Source organism: Dryobates pubescens, chromosome 20, assembly GCF_014839835.1.
Source record: "Dryobates pubescens isolate bDryPub1 chromosome 20, bDryPub1.pri, whole genome shotgun sequence".
In the NCBI taxonomy this organism is placed as follows: domain Eukaryota; kingdom Metazoa; phylum Chordata; class Aves; order Piciformes; family Picidae; genus Dryobates; species Dryobates pubescens.
Window position 1 is genome coordinate 385,252 of NC_071631.1, and position 13,311 is coordinate 398,562.

The 13,311-nt window shown below is 63.6% G+C and overlaps 1 protein-coding gene across 7 annotated transcripts in view; it reads left to right on the top strand.

Annotated features, from left to right (window-relative positions):
- Nucleotides 1-278: 278 nt before the first annotated feature.
- The window catches only part of AHDC1 (AT-hook DNA binding motif containing 1), a 53,953-nt gene continuing 40,920 nt past the window's right edge, over nt 279-13,311 (top strand). For 2 of the 7 annotated variants that reach the window (XM_054170839.1, XM_054170836.1), the window contains exons 1-2: nt 455-542; nt 866-983. Coding sequence is in view for 2 of the 7 variants with exons in the window: in XM_054170834.1 (XP_054026809.1) it covers nt 851-983 (133 nt within the window). In the remaining 5 variants the exon portion in view is untranslated. Of the gene's footprint in view, nt 365-448; nt 543-804; nt 984-13,311 lie in introns of those variants that run through there. The other 5 variants (XM_054170834.1, XM_054170835.1, XM_054170840.1 and 2 more) reach the window with 4 other exon arrangements.

Sequence of the window (13,311 nt, forward strand, 5' to 3'; positions counted from 1 at the left end):
TCACCAGGGAGGAGAAAAGAAGGAAAGGGGGGGTGGAGAGGTGGGAAAAGAAAAAGAAGGGGGGGCGAAAAAGGGAAGGACTACAAGGCCCGGCATGCCCCGGCGGTGCTGCACGGCTCCCCGGGGTGCCGGATGCTGTTCGTGCCGCTGACAGCGGAGCACAAGCGGAGCCGCCGTCCCCGGGTGTTGAAGGGAGAAGGGGAGAGGAGAGAGAGAGGGGCAGGGCGCGTCTCACCGCCGGCTCCACTTCTTTTTTCTTCCCCCCCCGCCCCCAACCCCAGCACCATTTCATCTTTTGATTTTATTTTATTATTTTATTTTTCTTTTTAAATCCCAGCCCCCACAAAGCCGGGAGCGGCAGAAGGCAAGAGAGAGGAGGGAGGAGGAGGTGGTGGTGGTGGTGGTGGAGGAGGAGGAGGGAGGAGGAGGAGGAGGAGGAGGAGGAGGAGGAAGGGGGGAGGCAGCAGCAAGCCAGGGCTCTGCTGCGCTGTGTCTTTTCTTTGCTTTCCGCAGGCGGCGAGCGGCGGAGGCGCAGAGGGGAGGTCGGTTCCCCTCCGCCTCCCGTTCCGCTGCCTTTTGTGTGTGTGTGTGTGAGAGGCGAAGGGGGGGGGGGGACGCTAAGGAAGGCGGGGGGGGGGGGAATAAAAGGCAAAAAATAGGGGGAGGTGGAAAGGTACGGGGGGGGGGGGGAGAAACGGGGGAAAAATCACACCGAGGGGTGGTGGGGGGGGGTGGTGGAGGAGAGGGAAGGAGGAAAAGAGCAGGCTAAGGACGGAGAAGAAGCGGGGGGGGGGGTGGCTGGCAAGGAGCGGAGTTGCCTTGGGGAGAATGTGAGCAGGAGGCGCTGGAAATGCTTTCGTTGAAGGTGGCGAACGGTGCCGAGAGCTCCGGGACTCCCGCTCAGGAGGTAGCTCAGCCGGACGGCAGGAGCCTCCCCGGGCGGGCGAGCTCCGGGGGGTTCGGAAGGCAGCAGCCGCTGGTGGGTGAGTAAAAACCGGGGATCCCCCCACACACCCCCGCCTTTGTGTGTGGGGCTGGGAAGGCGGGGAGGAAGGGGGGCGAGGACACAGGGGACACCCCCTTGGGGCAGAGCATGGGGAAGTGGGGAGGGGTGTGGGGGAGAGGCGGCGGCGTGAGCTCTGTGTGTGTCGTGTCCCCCCCTTGTCCCCTCCGCTGAAGTTGCGCGGCGAGTTGGTGCCAAATTGCCGGAGTTTAATGGCACTTGGGGCGGGGAGGGGGAGCCCGGGGCAAGCCCCCGACCAGGGAAGGGCTGTGAGCTCCATGAGTTCTGTCGCCTCCCCCACTGGCTGGGCCCCCCCGCTCCACTCTCCCCAGTGTGTCCCTGTCCCCCCCCGGCTGTGAGCAGTGAGTGACAGCTGTCAGAACAGCTCTCTCCGCTAGAAGGCAGAGGCCGTGCTGGAGCCCAGCGTGTCAACAGCGTCTGGGGGGGACGTGGGGGACCCCCCCGGGGCACAGCATCCCTCCCCTCAATCATCCCTTGGCAGCTGAGCCCCGGGGGGGAGCAGAGGGCTGGCCCGTGAGGCGTAGCCCCCGGTGGTGGTGATGGGGGGATGGTGATGGGTGTAAGGTTGGGGGGGGGGGTCTCACCCCAGCCCCGCTGGCGAAGTTGCGTGGTGGTGCTCGGCGAGCGGTTGTCACTTTGGTGCCTGTCATTCCCCCTCTGATTTGTTTTTATCGATCAGCTGATTTAAATCCCCCCCCAACCCCCTCGGTGCTTGCATGGCGACAGGGACTGCAGGGGACCGGTGGCTCTGGCGGGGGCTGGAGCCTCCCCGTGGGGTCACCCTAACGCTGGACCCTCTGCCCACCCCTAGGTGATGTGTTTGGTTTCCCCGCGGCTGGGGCAGGCGGTGACACCCAGGCCCTTGCTTGTTTATGTGCTGGGGGGTGGACATCTGGCCTTGGCTACGACCAGGTGGCCTTGTGCGCCCAGCCCTTGGGTCCGTGGTGGCCAGAAGAGCCACCGGGAGCCAGGGGCTGAGCTCATTGTGTGCCGTGGCGAGCGCGGGCGCGCGGTGGAGTCGCTCCAGATTTATCCTGGCGTGACAAGAGAGCAGAAGCGAACCCCCGGGGCGACCGGCAGGGATTCTGCCCTCTCCCTGCGACCCAGGCGCTGCCAGGCAGCGGGGGCGCATGGTCCAAATCGGGGCACCCCCATTCACCCCAGGCCTCCTCCTTCCTCTCCTTTCCTTGCCCCCCCAGGTGTCCCCTTACACTGGCTTCTCCTGCTGGGCTGAGGAATTTGCAGGGGAGGGTGGTGGTGGTGGTGGGGAAGGGGGGAAGAGGAGGGGAGAAGGGGGGGCTGGAGAAGGGATGGCGCGGCGCCAAATTCCGCTCTGCCATGTCTCTGTAACCTGAATAGGCCAACTCCATCCCCGGTGCGAGTCCCCCGGGGCTCCGCCGCGCTCCGATGCAGTCAGGCGGGGAGGTGCTGGCCTCTTCCCACCCCCCCACCCCCCCCTTCTCCAGCACACCCCAGCCAGCCACAGGCCACTTCCCTCCCTCTGCTGTCCGGCGAGCGGACGCCGGACGGAGCCACCGTGCGCCCGCCGGAGCCACCGCGTGCCCGCCGGGAACCGACCGGGCAGGAGGTGGAGAGGGTTGGGGTTTTGGCGGAGGGGGGAGCGGAGGGTGCGGGGAAGAGGCGAAGGATTGGCACGAAGAGGTTGGCACGAAGGGGTTGGCACCGTGGCGAGGACTGGGTAGCCAAGGACATGCCGGGAGCGGGGCGGCCGGCGGTGGAGAAGCGATGGAAGGCTGTGGAAGGTTACGGGAAGCCTGGGGGGGCTGGAGCTGGCCTGGCCTCCTTAGAGGAGGCAGCAGAGACCCGGGGCAGGCTATTTCTGCTGAGATCCCGAGGAAAGCTCTGGGAGAATTGTGGGTTCTATAAATAGTGTGTGTCAGCCGAGTGGAAACAGGGCCTTGAAATGCTCCTGCTATTCTCCCGAGTGCTTGGAACCAGCTCTTGGTAAACAGGGCAGCGCTGGGGAGGGCTGTTTCCTTCTTCCGGGCTCGTGGTGGGGGGGAGCGGGAGGGATAAGGGGGGGATTTTTTGCCTGGCGATAGGGCAGGGCTCCCCGCGCCGGGGCTGGCCAGCTGGATGCTGGGCTGTGGCTGGGCTGCCCGGATGCGGGATGGCCTCTGAATGCGTCGCAGATGTGTGTCTGTGTCCCCCGGCCGCCGTCCCCTCCCCAGCCCTGCTGCTCGACTAACTTCGGGGCTGGGATGTGCCGCGCGGTGCGGACCGGTCCTCGGGGAGCTGGCGACGCTTCCCGGGAGCGAGGGCTTGGCTGGCCGGGAGGTGCTTGGCCAGCCCCCTTTGCTCGCCGACACGGGGGGCTGTGGGCTCACAGCCTCGATCCCCTGGTCCCCACCGCGCGTCCGTCCATCTGTCCGGGCTGGAGTCGTTCCTCCTGCGCCTCAGGGGCACGCACTGAGCGATGCTGTAGCCCAGTGTGGGTGCCGGAGGGCAGGACTTTGATCCCATGGGACTGTCCCCAGGCACATCTGGACACCCAGTGTGCCGGGGACCCCCTCCTTAGGGGCGTTGTGTACGTGGAGGGACGTGGTGACGTGTGCCAGGGTGGCGCTTGGCTCTGGGGTGCATCCCCACGATCCCACCGCCACGCGTGGGCACTTCAGCTTCACACAGGGACCCGGCGTCGTGCGCGGTGTCACCTCCCCCTGCACCCACCCCCAGTGTTTGCCCTGTGCCTCGGAGAGGGGCTGGAGAACTGTGTGACCCTTCCTTTCCCTTCGCAGTAACAGAGGGGAGACAGAGGGTTGCTACTGGGCGGCCCGCAGGGAGTTTGTAAGGCAATGGACTGCTCCTTGAGAGGGATCCAGCGTGGTGAGAGGGATCCAGCGTGGTGAGAGGGATCCAGCGTGCTCACGGTGGGATCTGGCATTGCAGACTGCAGCAGCTGGGAGTTCACTGGGATGTCACGGGGCTGGGGGGCACCCCGGAGCCGGGTGAAGGCTGTGGGGTGCTGGGTGCCGTCGCAGCGGGGAGCAATGTGGCTCTGCGTGGGTGGGAAGGGGCCAGCGCCAGGCCAGTGGTTTGGTGGGGGTTTGGTGGGGTTTTGGTGCTGTTGTGTTGGTTTTGGGTTTTTGGTTTTGTTTTTTTTTTTTTGTCTCTCCATCTTTTTTTTTTTTCTTTTTTTTTTTTTCCCTTTCTTTCCTTTCCCCCCCCTCCCCTCCTCCCCCCCCCGCGGGTTGAGCGTTGGGGCGACAGACAGGGAAAGTCTGAGCAATGGTCTCCGCGCTGGTGCTGTCTTCAATCACCGTGTCCCAGAATCCCTCGCTCTGGGCCTTCTAGGCACAAGGGCTTACAGCGAGAATCGGCAGCTGCAGCTGCGAGTGAAAGCACAAGAGCCCGGCTGGGTCTTTGGCATCGGCAGGAGAGCAAAAAGCTGGGGGAGGCGAGGAGGGAAAGAAGAAGAAGGAAGGGGGGAGTGTGAGGGGGGGTGGAAATGTGCCCTGTGGTTTTTTTCCAGGCTTTGCCACCGAGGGTTGTGTTTCAGAGCATCGGTTCCCGGGCGCGGGAAGAGGCGGGAAAGGAGGGTGGGGGGGTGGGGGGTGCAGAGCGATGCCTCCGGGGAGCTCATTAAAATCCGCCGGCTCCCCTCTTTACGCCGGCCGAGGGAGGCTGGATACGGAGGGGAAGGAGGGAGGGACGTGCTGGGAAGGAACATGCCTGCAAAGCGGCTGCCCGGTGGGGACAGCTCTGGCCCAGGCAGGAACGCAGCCCCGGGGGCTCACACGTCGGAGCACGTAGGACGCCTGCGTGCCAGCGAGGCCGTGACAAGGGCAGGAGCTGTGCCGCCACGCCAGGGACTCCTGCCGCGCCCCCCCAGCTGGCCTGCCAGGTGTGATGAGCTGCCATAGGGCAGAGCTGTGGTGAATGGACTGAGGAGGGCTGGGCTTGGGGGCACAGGGGCCCGGCAGCGTGTGGGGAGGCAGGAGAAGGGTCAGCGGGGGATATTGGCATGTGCATGGGCAGGGTTTGGTGTGCGGGCATGGCACAGGAAGGGCTTGGTGCATGGACAGGGCTTGATGCATGGGCTGGTGATGGGCAGGGTTTGGCATGCAGGCAAGGTACAGGCAAGGTTTGGTGCACAGACAGGGTTTGGTGCATAGGCAGGATTTGGTGTGAGGACAGGGTTTGGTGTGCAGGCAGGGCTTGGTGCACAGGCTGGCTGCAGGCAGGGCTTGGTTCATGGCCCAGGTTTGGTTCACAGGCAGAGTTTGATGCCCAAGGACAGGGCTGGTGTGAGTAACTGAGATGCACAGGTGGGCCTGTCAGGTGCTGGCAGGGAAGTGCCACCATGGTGAAAATGCCTCCTTCCCCTCCTTGGAGAAGGGGATGGGGACAGGAAGTAGCAGGGAGCCCCCTCCCCATGCCAAAGCCCACCCCACACCAGCATGCTGGTGGGTGAGAGCTGATGCAGCCTGGCCTGGCGTGATGCAGGGAGAGGCAGGGGAGAGGCGAAATGTGGTATTGATCCTCTTGGAGGGAGAGCAAAGCAGTTCTGGCATCTGCCAGCTCCAACCTCTGCCCTTCCTGCTGCTAAATCAGCTGCAGGCGGAGGGAGCAGCAGCATCCCATCCCATCCCATTCTGTCCTGTTCCATCCCACCCCACCCCACCTCATCCCATCCCCACTCCACCATCACCGCCGCCGGCAGGGCCCCCAGCCCCACGCTCGCTCTTTGCTCTTCGCTCTTCGCCTCCTGCTGACTTCAGCTCCTCGGCTTGGGCTCAGCGCCTGAACATTCCTCCCAAAACCTGGGCCTAAAATATCTGGAGGAGGACAGAGCGCCTTGGGCGAGGGAGATGAGCTCCTCAGCTGCAGGAAGGAGGGAAGCTGCTCCGCTCCCTGCCAGCTGCCAGCCCCACTGGCCCCTGGGAATTGGCCCGGAATAAATCTTGCCTGGCAGACTTGGTGGCTCAGTTTGGGATGGATGTGGCCGAGCAGGCGCAGGGCGGGAGGGGAGCGTGTCACCCTGAGCATTGTGGCATGGGAGCATGGTGACTGAGGAGAAGGGGGACAGGGAGTGGGGTGGAAGGGGATGGGGTGAGCAGGGTGGCAGGGAGTGGGTGACATAGGAGCAGGGTGGCAGGGGAACAGGATGGGAGGGAAACAGGGTGGCGGGGAACAGGGTGACATGGGAGAAGGGTGGCAAGGAGCATGATGACATGGGAGCAGGGGGTCGGGGAGAAGAGTGGCAGGGAGCAGGGTGGCAGAGAAGAGTGGCAAGGAACAGGACATGGGAGTGGGACAGCAGGGAGCTGGGTTGCAGAGAGCAGAGTGGCAGAGAGCAAGCTGGGGCTGGGTGGCTGAGAAGGGACAATAAATGCCGAGAGGGAGGTGCTAGGCGGGAGCTGTGTGAGAACCAGTTTGCGAGGTCCAGATTGGCAGCAGATCCTGAACCAGGAGGAGCTGAGCATCCATACGGCCCCTGCCGAGATCAGACGAGACGACAGCGACTCGGTTTGGGGGAAGAAATTGGAGGCGGGGGAAGCTTTTTTGCTGAAATGAAATTTGAACCCCAAAGTGGGAGGGAAGTGGAGGTGGGGGGCACGGCTCTCTCCACATGGTTATTACTGCTGTTTTCCACCCAGCTGAAAGGAGAATGTAGCTTAATATGGACCCGCGGGGAGGAGAAGCGATCGGGAACGGGGATTTGTCAGGAGGGAGCTGGGCAACAGCGAGAGAGACGTAGAGGTGAGAGTGGCCAAGAGCATTTGCCCGGGGAGGTGTTTGCAGCCCAGCAGGAGAGGACAGAGTCGGGCTGGAACAAGGAGCTATTGTTCTTGGCGAGCGGGGGGCCGGCCCGCGGCCCCCCCAGAGCAGCAGAGCTGGCGCGGATGCGGGGAAGGCTTCTTTGGGGACTGTTTTTCCCAGTGGATTGTCGGCTGGGGAATGGGAAGAGCTCTGGCGGTGCTGGGGTGCACCAGAGAGACTGCTTGAAATGCTGGGGGGGGGGTCAGTGGGGCAGCACGCTGGGGCCTGGGAGTGGAGGGGGCGTTACAGCAAGTGAGAGGGGAGAGGACTGGCATGAGCTGGAGGAGTTTTGGATTGCTGAGTGGGAAGGTGGAGATGGCAGAGTGGGGGCTTGGTGGCTGGAGGCTGGCGTGGGGATGTGGCTGCTGTGAGCAGTGGTGAGGCAGAACTGAAGTCCTTTGGCTGGCAGATGTGTGAGTGGGGCTGCCCTTGGTGGCCTGGGGACACCCAGCACCCCACAACCCAGGTCCTGCTGCAGTCCTCTCTTGGCTCTGGGTATCTGTCTGGCAGCCCCCAGGCTCTCACTGCCATGCTGTGTGTCCCCCTGGTCCCTCGCCCCAGCGCCTGCCATCGCCACCCTTGGCACATGCCACTGCTGTTGGCACAGAGGTGTTGGTGAGAGCAGATGCCCTGTCCCACTGCTGGCATCAGCTGCCACAGTGCCACAGCTGCTTGCTGTCCCCCAGGCCACATGATGCTTAGGGACGCCCCAGGGTGCCAGAGAGTGGGAGTATGGGAGGTACACAAGAGCTGGAGGAAGAGGAAGAGGAGGAGGAGGAGGGACAGACACACAGCTCTGCAGGGTATGGGGGCTGTGGCCAGGGAGGGGGCAACAAGGCAGGAACAGCCTTTGCACAACTCAGGGTGAAGCTTGGCCTTGCCCCAGCCCTCCCTGAGCTCTCATGGCCACCCATGGCCCCTCTAGTCCAGCTGGGAGGAGAGAGAAACCTTCCTGCTCCCAGTGCAGGCCTGATATCTGCATCCACAGCCTCCTTGGGCAACCTGTGCCAGCGTCTGCTTACCCTGGCTGTAAAGAACTGGGTGGCTTTGGCTCATAGGTGACATGGATATGGGTGGCTTTAGGGTCACAGGTGGCTTTGGGGCTGCTGCTGCTCTTGTCCTTCTCCAGTCCTGCTCCTGGTTGCTGTGTCTCTGGAGCCCCCAGATTTGAGGGTTACCTGGAGGGGCTTCTCCTCTCCTCCAGCCCAGGGGTGCCACATTTGCTTGGCAGCTCTCCCTCTGAATCCTTTGCTGTGTTCCAGCCCAGCCAGGCAGTGCTCAGCATTGCCATCGTGTCACAATTGTCACCGTGTTTGTCATTCCCTTCCCCCAGCCCACCGCTGCCAGCCCTGCCCGCACGTGGCGGCACCGCGGCACCGGCGCGACGCCTGCCTCCCCGTCCTTCATCCTCCATCCTCCTCTTCCTCGCAGGCTCAGCACCCTGCAGCCGGGCTGGGTGCCCATCTCGGGGTGTGTGTGTAGAGGGGGAGCAGCATTCCCCTCCCCTCCCCGGCATTCCTCGGGAGTGAAGCACAAGAGCTGGCAGGGCACTGCTGCTTTCTCTGGCCTCCGCTCCTCCGGTGCCTGAACAAAGCCCTCCTGCCTCTCCCGGGAACCCGAGGCTGGAAATGGGAGAGGCTGCTGGTGCCGTGTGGCAGGAGAAATCTCCTCCTCCAGAGCCTATTTTGGGTTTGTAGGGTGGGTGGGGGACAGAGGAGGGCACAGTCCCCCAGCGATCCCTGTGAGGGGCAGCTCTGGACAGACTCAGACAGGGGATTACTGGGGGACTGTGCCCACCTTGTGGCATGGTCCCCAGCCTGGGCTTTGCATCCTCACCATCTCACTGCCATCCTATTGCTATGGTAACTGAGCCCTGGAGAGGACCGCTTCAGCCCCTGTTTGGCCCCAGTTTGGTCCCAGCCTTCATGCATTACCCTTCCTGCTAATACAGCTGGGTGCATCCAGACCTTCTATCCAACAGGATGTATCCCAAGGGGATTCTGTGCTCCTTCCCAAAGTCCAACACCCTTCTCCTCGCAGAACAAAGCCCCCCTTTTGCTCTCTCCCCACCGCCCCCGGTGAGGCAGGCCCCCGTTGGAGCGCAGTCCCCGACAGCGAAGGTTATTTTAATGGATGCATTACTTTAAACGAGCCCTCCGCCATCTGTTCCACCCCCTAATTACGCATGCAAAAAAAGAGCCCAGCTCGCAGCCAGCGCAGGGGAAAGTACAGAGCTCGGTGATTTAAATGCCTCTATCCGCAGCTCCGCCGGCAGCTGGGCTGGGCTGCTCCTCTCCTTCCTCCTGAATCCTTGCCTTGCTCCCTGCTCCTCGCCTTCCTCCTGGCTTCTTACCTCCCTCCTGACTCCTCACCTTCCTTCCAGCTCCTCACTTTCCTCCTGACTCCTCGCCTTCCTCTGAGCTCCTCATCTTCCTCCCGATTTCTTGTTTACCTCATGACTCCTTGCCTTTCTCCTGGCTCCTCAGCTTCTTCCCACTTCCTTACCTGCCTCCCAGCTCCTTCCTTTCCTCCTGGCTCCTCATCTTCCTCCTGACTCCTTGCCTTCCTCCTGACTTCTCACTTTCTTTCTGAGTCCTCACCTTCCTCCCAGCTAGTCATCTTCCTCCTGACTCCTTTCCTTCCTCCTGGCTCCTTTCCTTCCTCCAGACTCCTCACCTTCTTTCTGGATCCTTGCTTTCATCACAGGTCCTCACCTTCCTCCTGGATCCTCAGCTTCCTTCAAGCTCCTTACCTTCTTCCTGGCTCCTTGCCTTCTTCCAGCTCCTCACCTTCCTCCTGGCTGCCTTGGGAGCTGGGCAAGTTGCAAGGAAGAAGGCAAAGGGATGATTCTCCTGGGTCCAGCAGCTGCCAGCGTCTTGGGAGGGTGGCTGTGCTGCCGGACAATGAGTGTAGGCAGGGTCGGGAGTTTGGTGTGTCTCTCCCTCCCTCCCTTCCCTCCTTCCCTCCTTCCCTCCTTCCCTCCTTCCCTCCTTCCCTCCTTCCCTCCTTCCCTCCTCCCACCCCCGCCATTGCCTCTCCTCGCCACCTCCCCTGAAGGTGAGCTCTGCCCACCGGCTGCCAGCCTCGGTGTGGCAGCAGCTGAAGCCTTCACAGCACAGGGACGCCACCGTCCCCGAGCTGCCGCGGTGCACGGTGGGGCTCTGCGGGGGTTACCCCGGGCCGGGCTCGTTGCTCCGATGCTGTTTGGTGGTGGCTGGTGCGGGCAGGGGGGGTCTCACGGTGCCAGGGGACGCTGGGGTCCTCGTCCCTAGGAGCGGGGCTGAGCGGGAGGCTCACCCTCAGGCTGTGCTCGGCGCTGTGGGACTGGCTCCCAAAATACAGGAGTCTGGGCCCCGAGGTCCAACCCTGAGTGCCCCCAGGTGATTTTTGTCCTGGGGAGTGTCTGTCCTTTGGGGCTGTGGAGAGAGAGGGCAGAGTGGGGAGGTTGGAGAGGTTGCCTCGGAGAGGCAGAGTCTGTAGGTGTTGGGAAATCTTTCTTTGAAGTCAGTCTCATGGTTTGGGGAGTGCCAGCTGGGGACAGGGAGGTGACAATGTGCCGTGCCCAGCCACCACCTCCAGCTCAGTCCCAGCCTGACTCAGTTTCCCCCATCCCCAGTGCAAACCCCGTCTTGGGATCTGGCTCCGGCACGGCTTTGGGTGACCCCAGGGCTGAGAACTGCAGCAGCACAACCAGCACAGCAGGGCTGCCTCCTGTCGCCGACTCCTCCAGCGTCCCTGGGTGCCAGCGTTTCCACACCCCCCCCCGCTTCCCTCCTTTTCCTCCCCTCCGTCTCCCCTCTCTCCGTGCCTGACTGCAGCAGATGCGCCAGCTCTGCAGGAAAAGGGAATTAAGTTGGGCTGGAGGAATTTTAAAGATTGCTGCAGGCCTGAGGGTCTCGGATCCCCCCGCGGAGATGGGCAGTCATGCAGAATTAATCCTATCGCAGCCTGGCTCGGCTTCAGCCGGTGCAGAGCTCCGGGAGAGCGCCAGGGAGCGCGGGGGGTGATGCTGGGGGCGGCTGAGCAAACCCCACAGCTCCTTGGCATCGATGGGAAATTAAGAATGAAAAATTAAAAGCCCCCAACTCAGCTTTCTCTCCCCCTCCTCTACATCCACACCTCCCCGAAATCCCGAGGCAGGGCTCGTAGTGGGGGGTGGGAAGGAGGTGGGAGGATTCTGGAAGGCTTAAGGAAAACCTGTTTGCTGGAGCCAAGGCGGGGGGGGGGGCGGGAAGCGGGGGGAGAAATGCTGGGGCTGCATCCTGCTGCTGGTGAACCCTGGCTCTGCCCTCTGCCAGAAGAGAAGGGCTGGCTGGGGTTTGGGTGGGGGCACCCCTTTGCTGCCATCCCCCGATCCCATCTGCGGTGGGCTCCTGCGGTGCTGGGAGGTGGCCTGGGGTGCTGTGCCGGCACTGGGGACATGCCAGACGTCCCCATGTGCCTCACCAGCCGCCTGCCACATCCAAAGGGACGCCAGGGTGGCATCTGGGTGCCCTGTGGCTCTGCCAGCCCCATGGGCAGCCTTGTCCCCATTGTCCCTCCTGGCTGCCTGGGCTGCAGTGCCATGGTGCCAGCGGGCTCTGTGGCTGCGTGATGCCAGGCAGGGTGGCCCAGGAGGGCTCTGCAGCTGCCGAGGCCTCAGCTCCTCTGGTTTATAAATAATGCAGCAGCGAGGTGCTGGCAGCCCTGGCACGGCTGCGGGGGCTCCGGGGGCGAGCAGTGGGTGCTGCCACGCCAGCTGGGTGACATCAAGCCACGCCGTGGCCATGGTGAGGAGGGCAGCCCTGGCGCGTGTCCCCTGCCGTTGCTCCCCATGCTATCTCCCAGCCCCACGATGCCTGGGGGTGGGGGTGGGAAGGTGTCCGTGGTGCCCCCACGTGCGGGGATGTCCCCACGCCTCGTGGCGGTGGCACCGCCGGCGGCACGCAGCTTGCGTGGTTGCCATGGTGATGTGCTGGCACTAACGAACCTGAGTAAACATTAATGAGGGAGAGCCCCATGCCGGGTGGGCGGCTTGGAGGCTGACAGAGTGGGGGGCTGTGGCACTCAGACCTGGCCACTCGAGAGTCCCACGAGGCTGAGTGCTGGGGTGGGCATCGTAGGATTGTCTGGGTGCCACAGTGTGTCCCCAGACCCCTGGGTCTGCTCTAGGTGTTGTGTGAGGTTGTGCTTTGAGGGCCAGACTGGGGGTGCTGGATCCTTGAGCAGGATGTCTGTGTCCCCTTGGGGACCCTGGGGGCACCCACAGTGTGAAGGTGCTGACCCCAAGGACCCAGGGGGTCCTGTCCTGCCTCCGTGTGTAGTGGGCACTGCTGTGCAGCACTGACTACTGTCACCCTCTCCATGTGGCACCCATGGGTGCAGGTGTGGGGTGGGGGGATGCAGCCACACTTGGGTGCCCCTCCCCACCCCGGGTTGGTGGGGAGCTCAGGGCGTTCCTGGCAGCAGCTGCCACACGGCCCTGCCACCACCGCTGCCTGCGGTTGTCACCATGACTCAACTCCCCATATCCCTCCCTTTGCCTCAGCCACGCCAGCGTGGGGACCCACGCCAGGGTTTGGGTGGGGGTCAACCCTCCGCACCAGCAGCCCCACCGTGCCCAGGGTCCCTTCCCGCATTCATTGGCTCCGCAGCTCATTAATCAGAGGTGCAGCTGCCCTGGGTACCTTCCTCCTCCCGGAGGGCTCCTAATGAGCGGCTGCTAACGAGCGCCTGCTCCCCGCTCCTCTCCCCAGCGCCGGGAAGAGGCTGATTGGCACCTGGCAGCGACGCGCGGGCTCCTTTCGCGAGCTCTTAGGGGTCGAGTGACCCCCACCTCTACTTGGCGTGGCCTTTGTGCCACGCATGAGGGTCTGTCACCGTGCCAGAGCTGCACGGTGCCCACCGGTCTGGTGGTTCTTGGAGCTCTCCTGGCCCTGTTGTCCTGATCAGCTTGAGATTCAGCTCTGCCTGCAGCCTGCCTGCAGCTGCCTGGTTCTGCAGCAGAGCATTTACCTGGGGACAGGGCTGAGGGCTGGCACTGTCCTTGCAGGCGTGCGCAGATGCAGTGGCAGTGCCACCGCTCTCCCTGGTGCAGGGCTGCTGTGGGATGTGTGTCATGGGCGCCTGGTGCCCTGTGCCTCAGTTTCCCCTCCTGGCAACACAGGGCCCAGGCTGGGGGCTGGGTGAGGATGTGGGGTTGTGGTTGGAAGCTCGTGTCCCCTTTGCCCCTTTTTTGCCCCCCATAATCACATCTTACAAAGCCACCAGACCCCTGGGAAGCCTTTCGTGGGTCTGCCTGCATTGGGGGGGGGGGGCGGGGGGGGCGCTGGAGGGAGGTCAGTCGAGGATCTGTGGGTCCTGTACACCCCAAAACTAACGCAGGGGCACTGGTGCGGGGGTGCAGGTCCGTTTGGTACCCCGGATGAGGTGGGCCGGGGAACCTTTAGGCTCATCCCCCGCTGTGGGCGGCTGCAGCGGGGAACAGCCCATCCCGCACAGAGCCATCGACCCGCGCCGGGGCC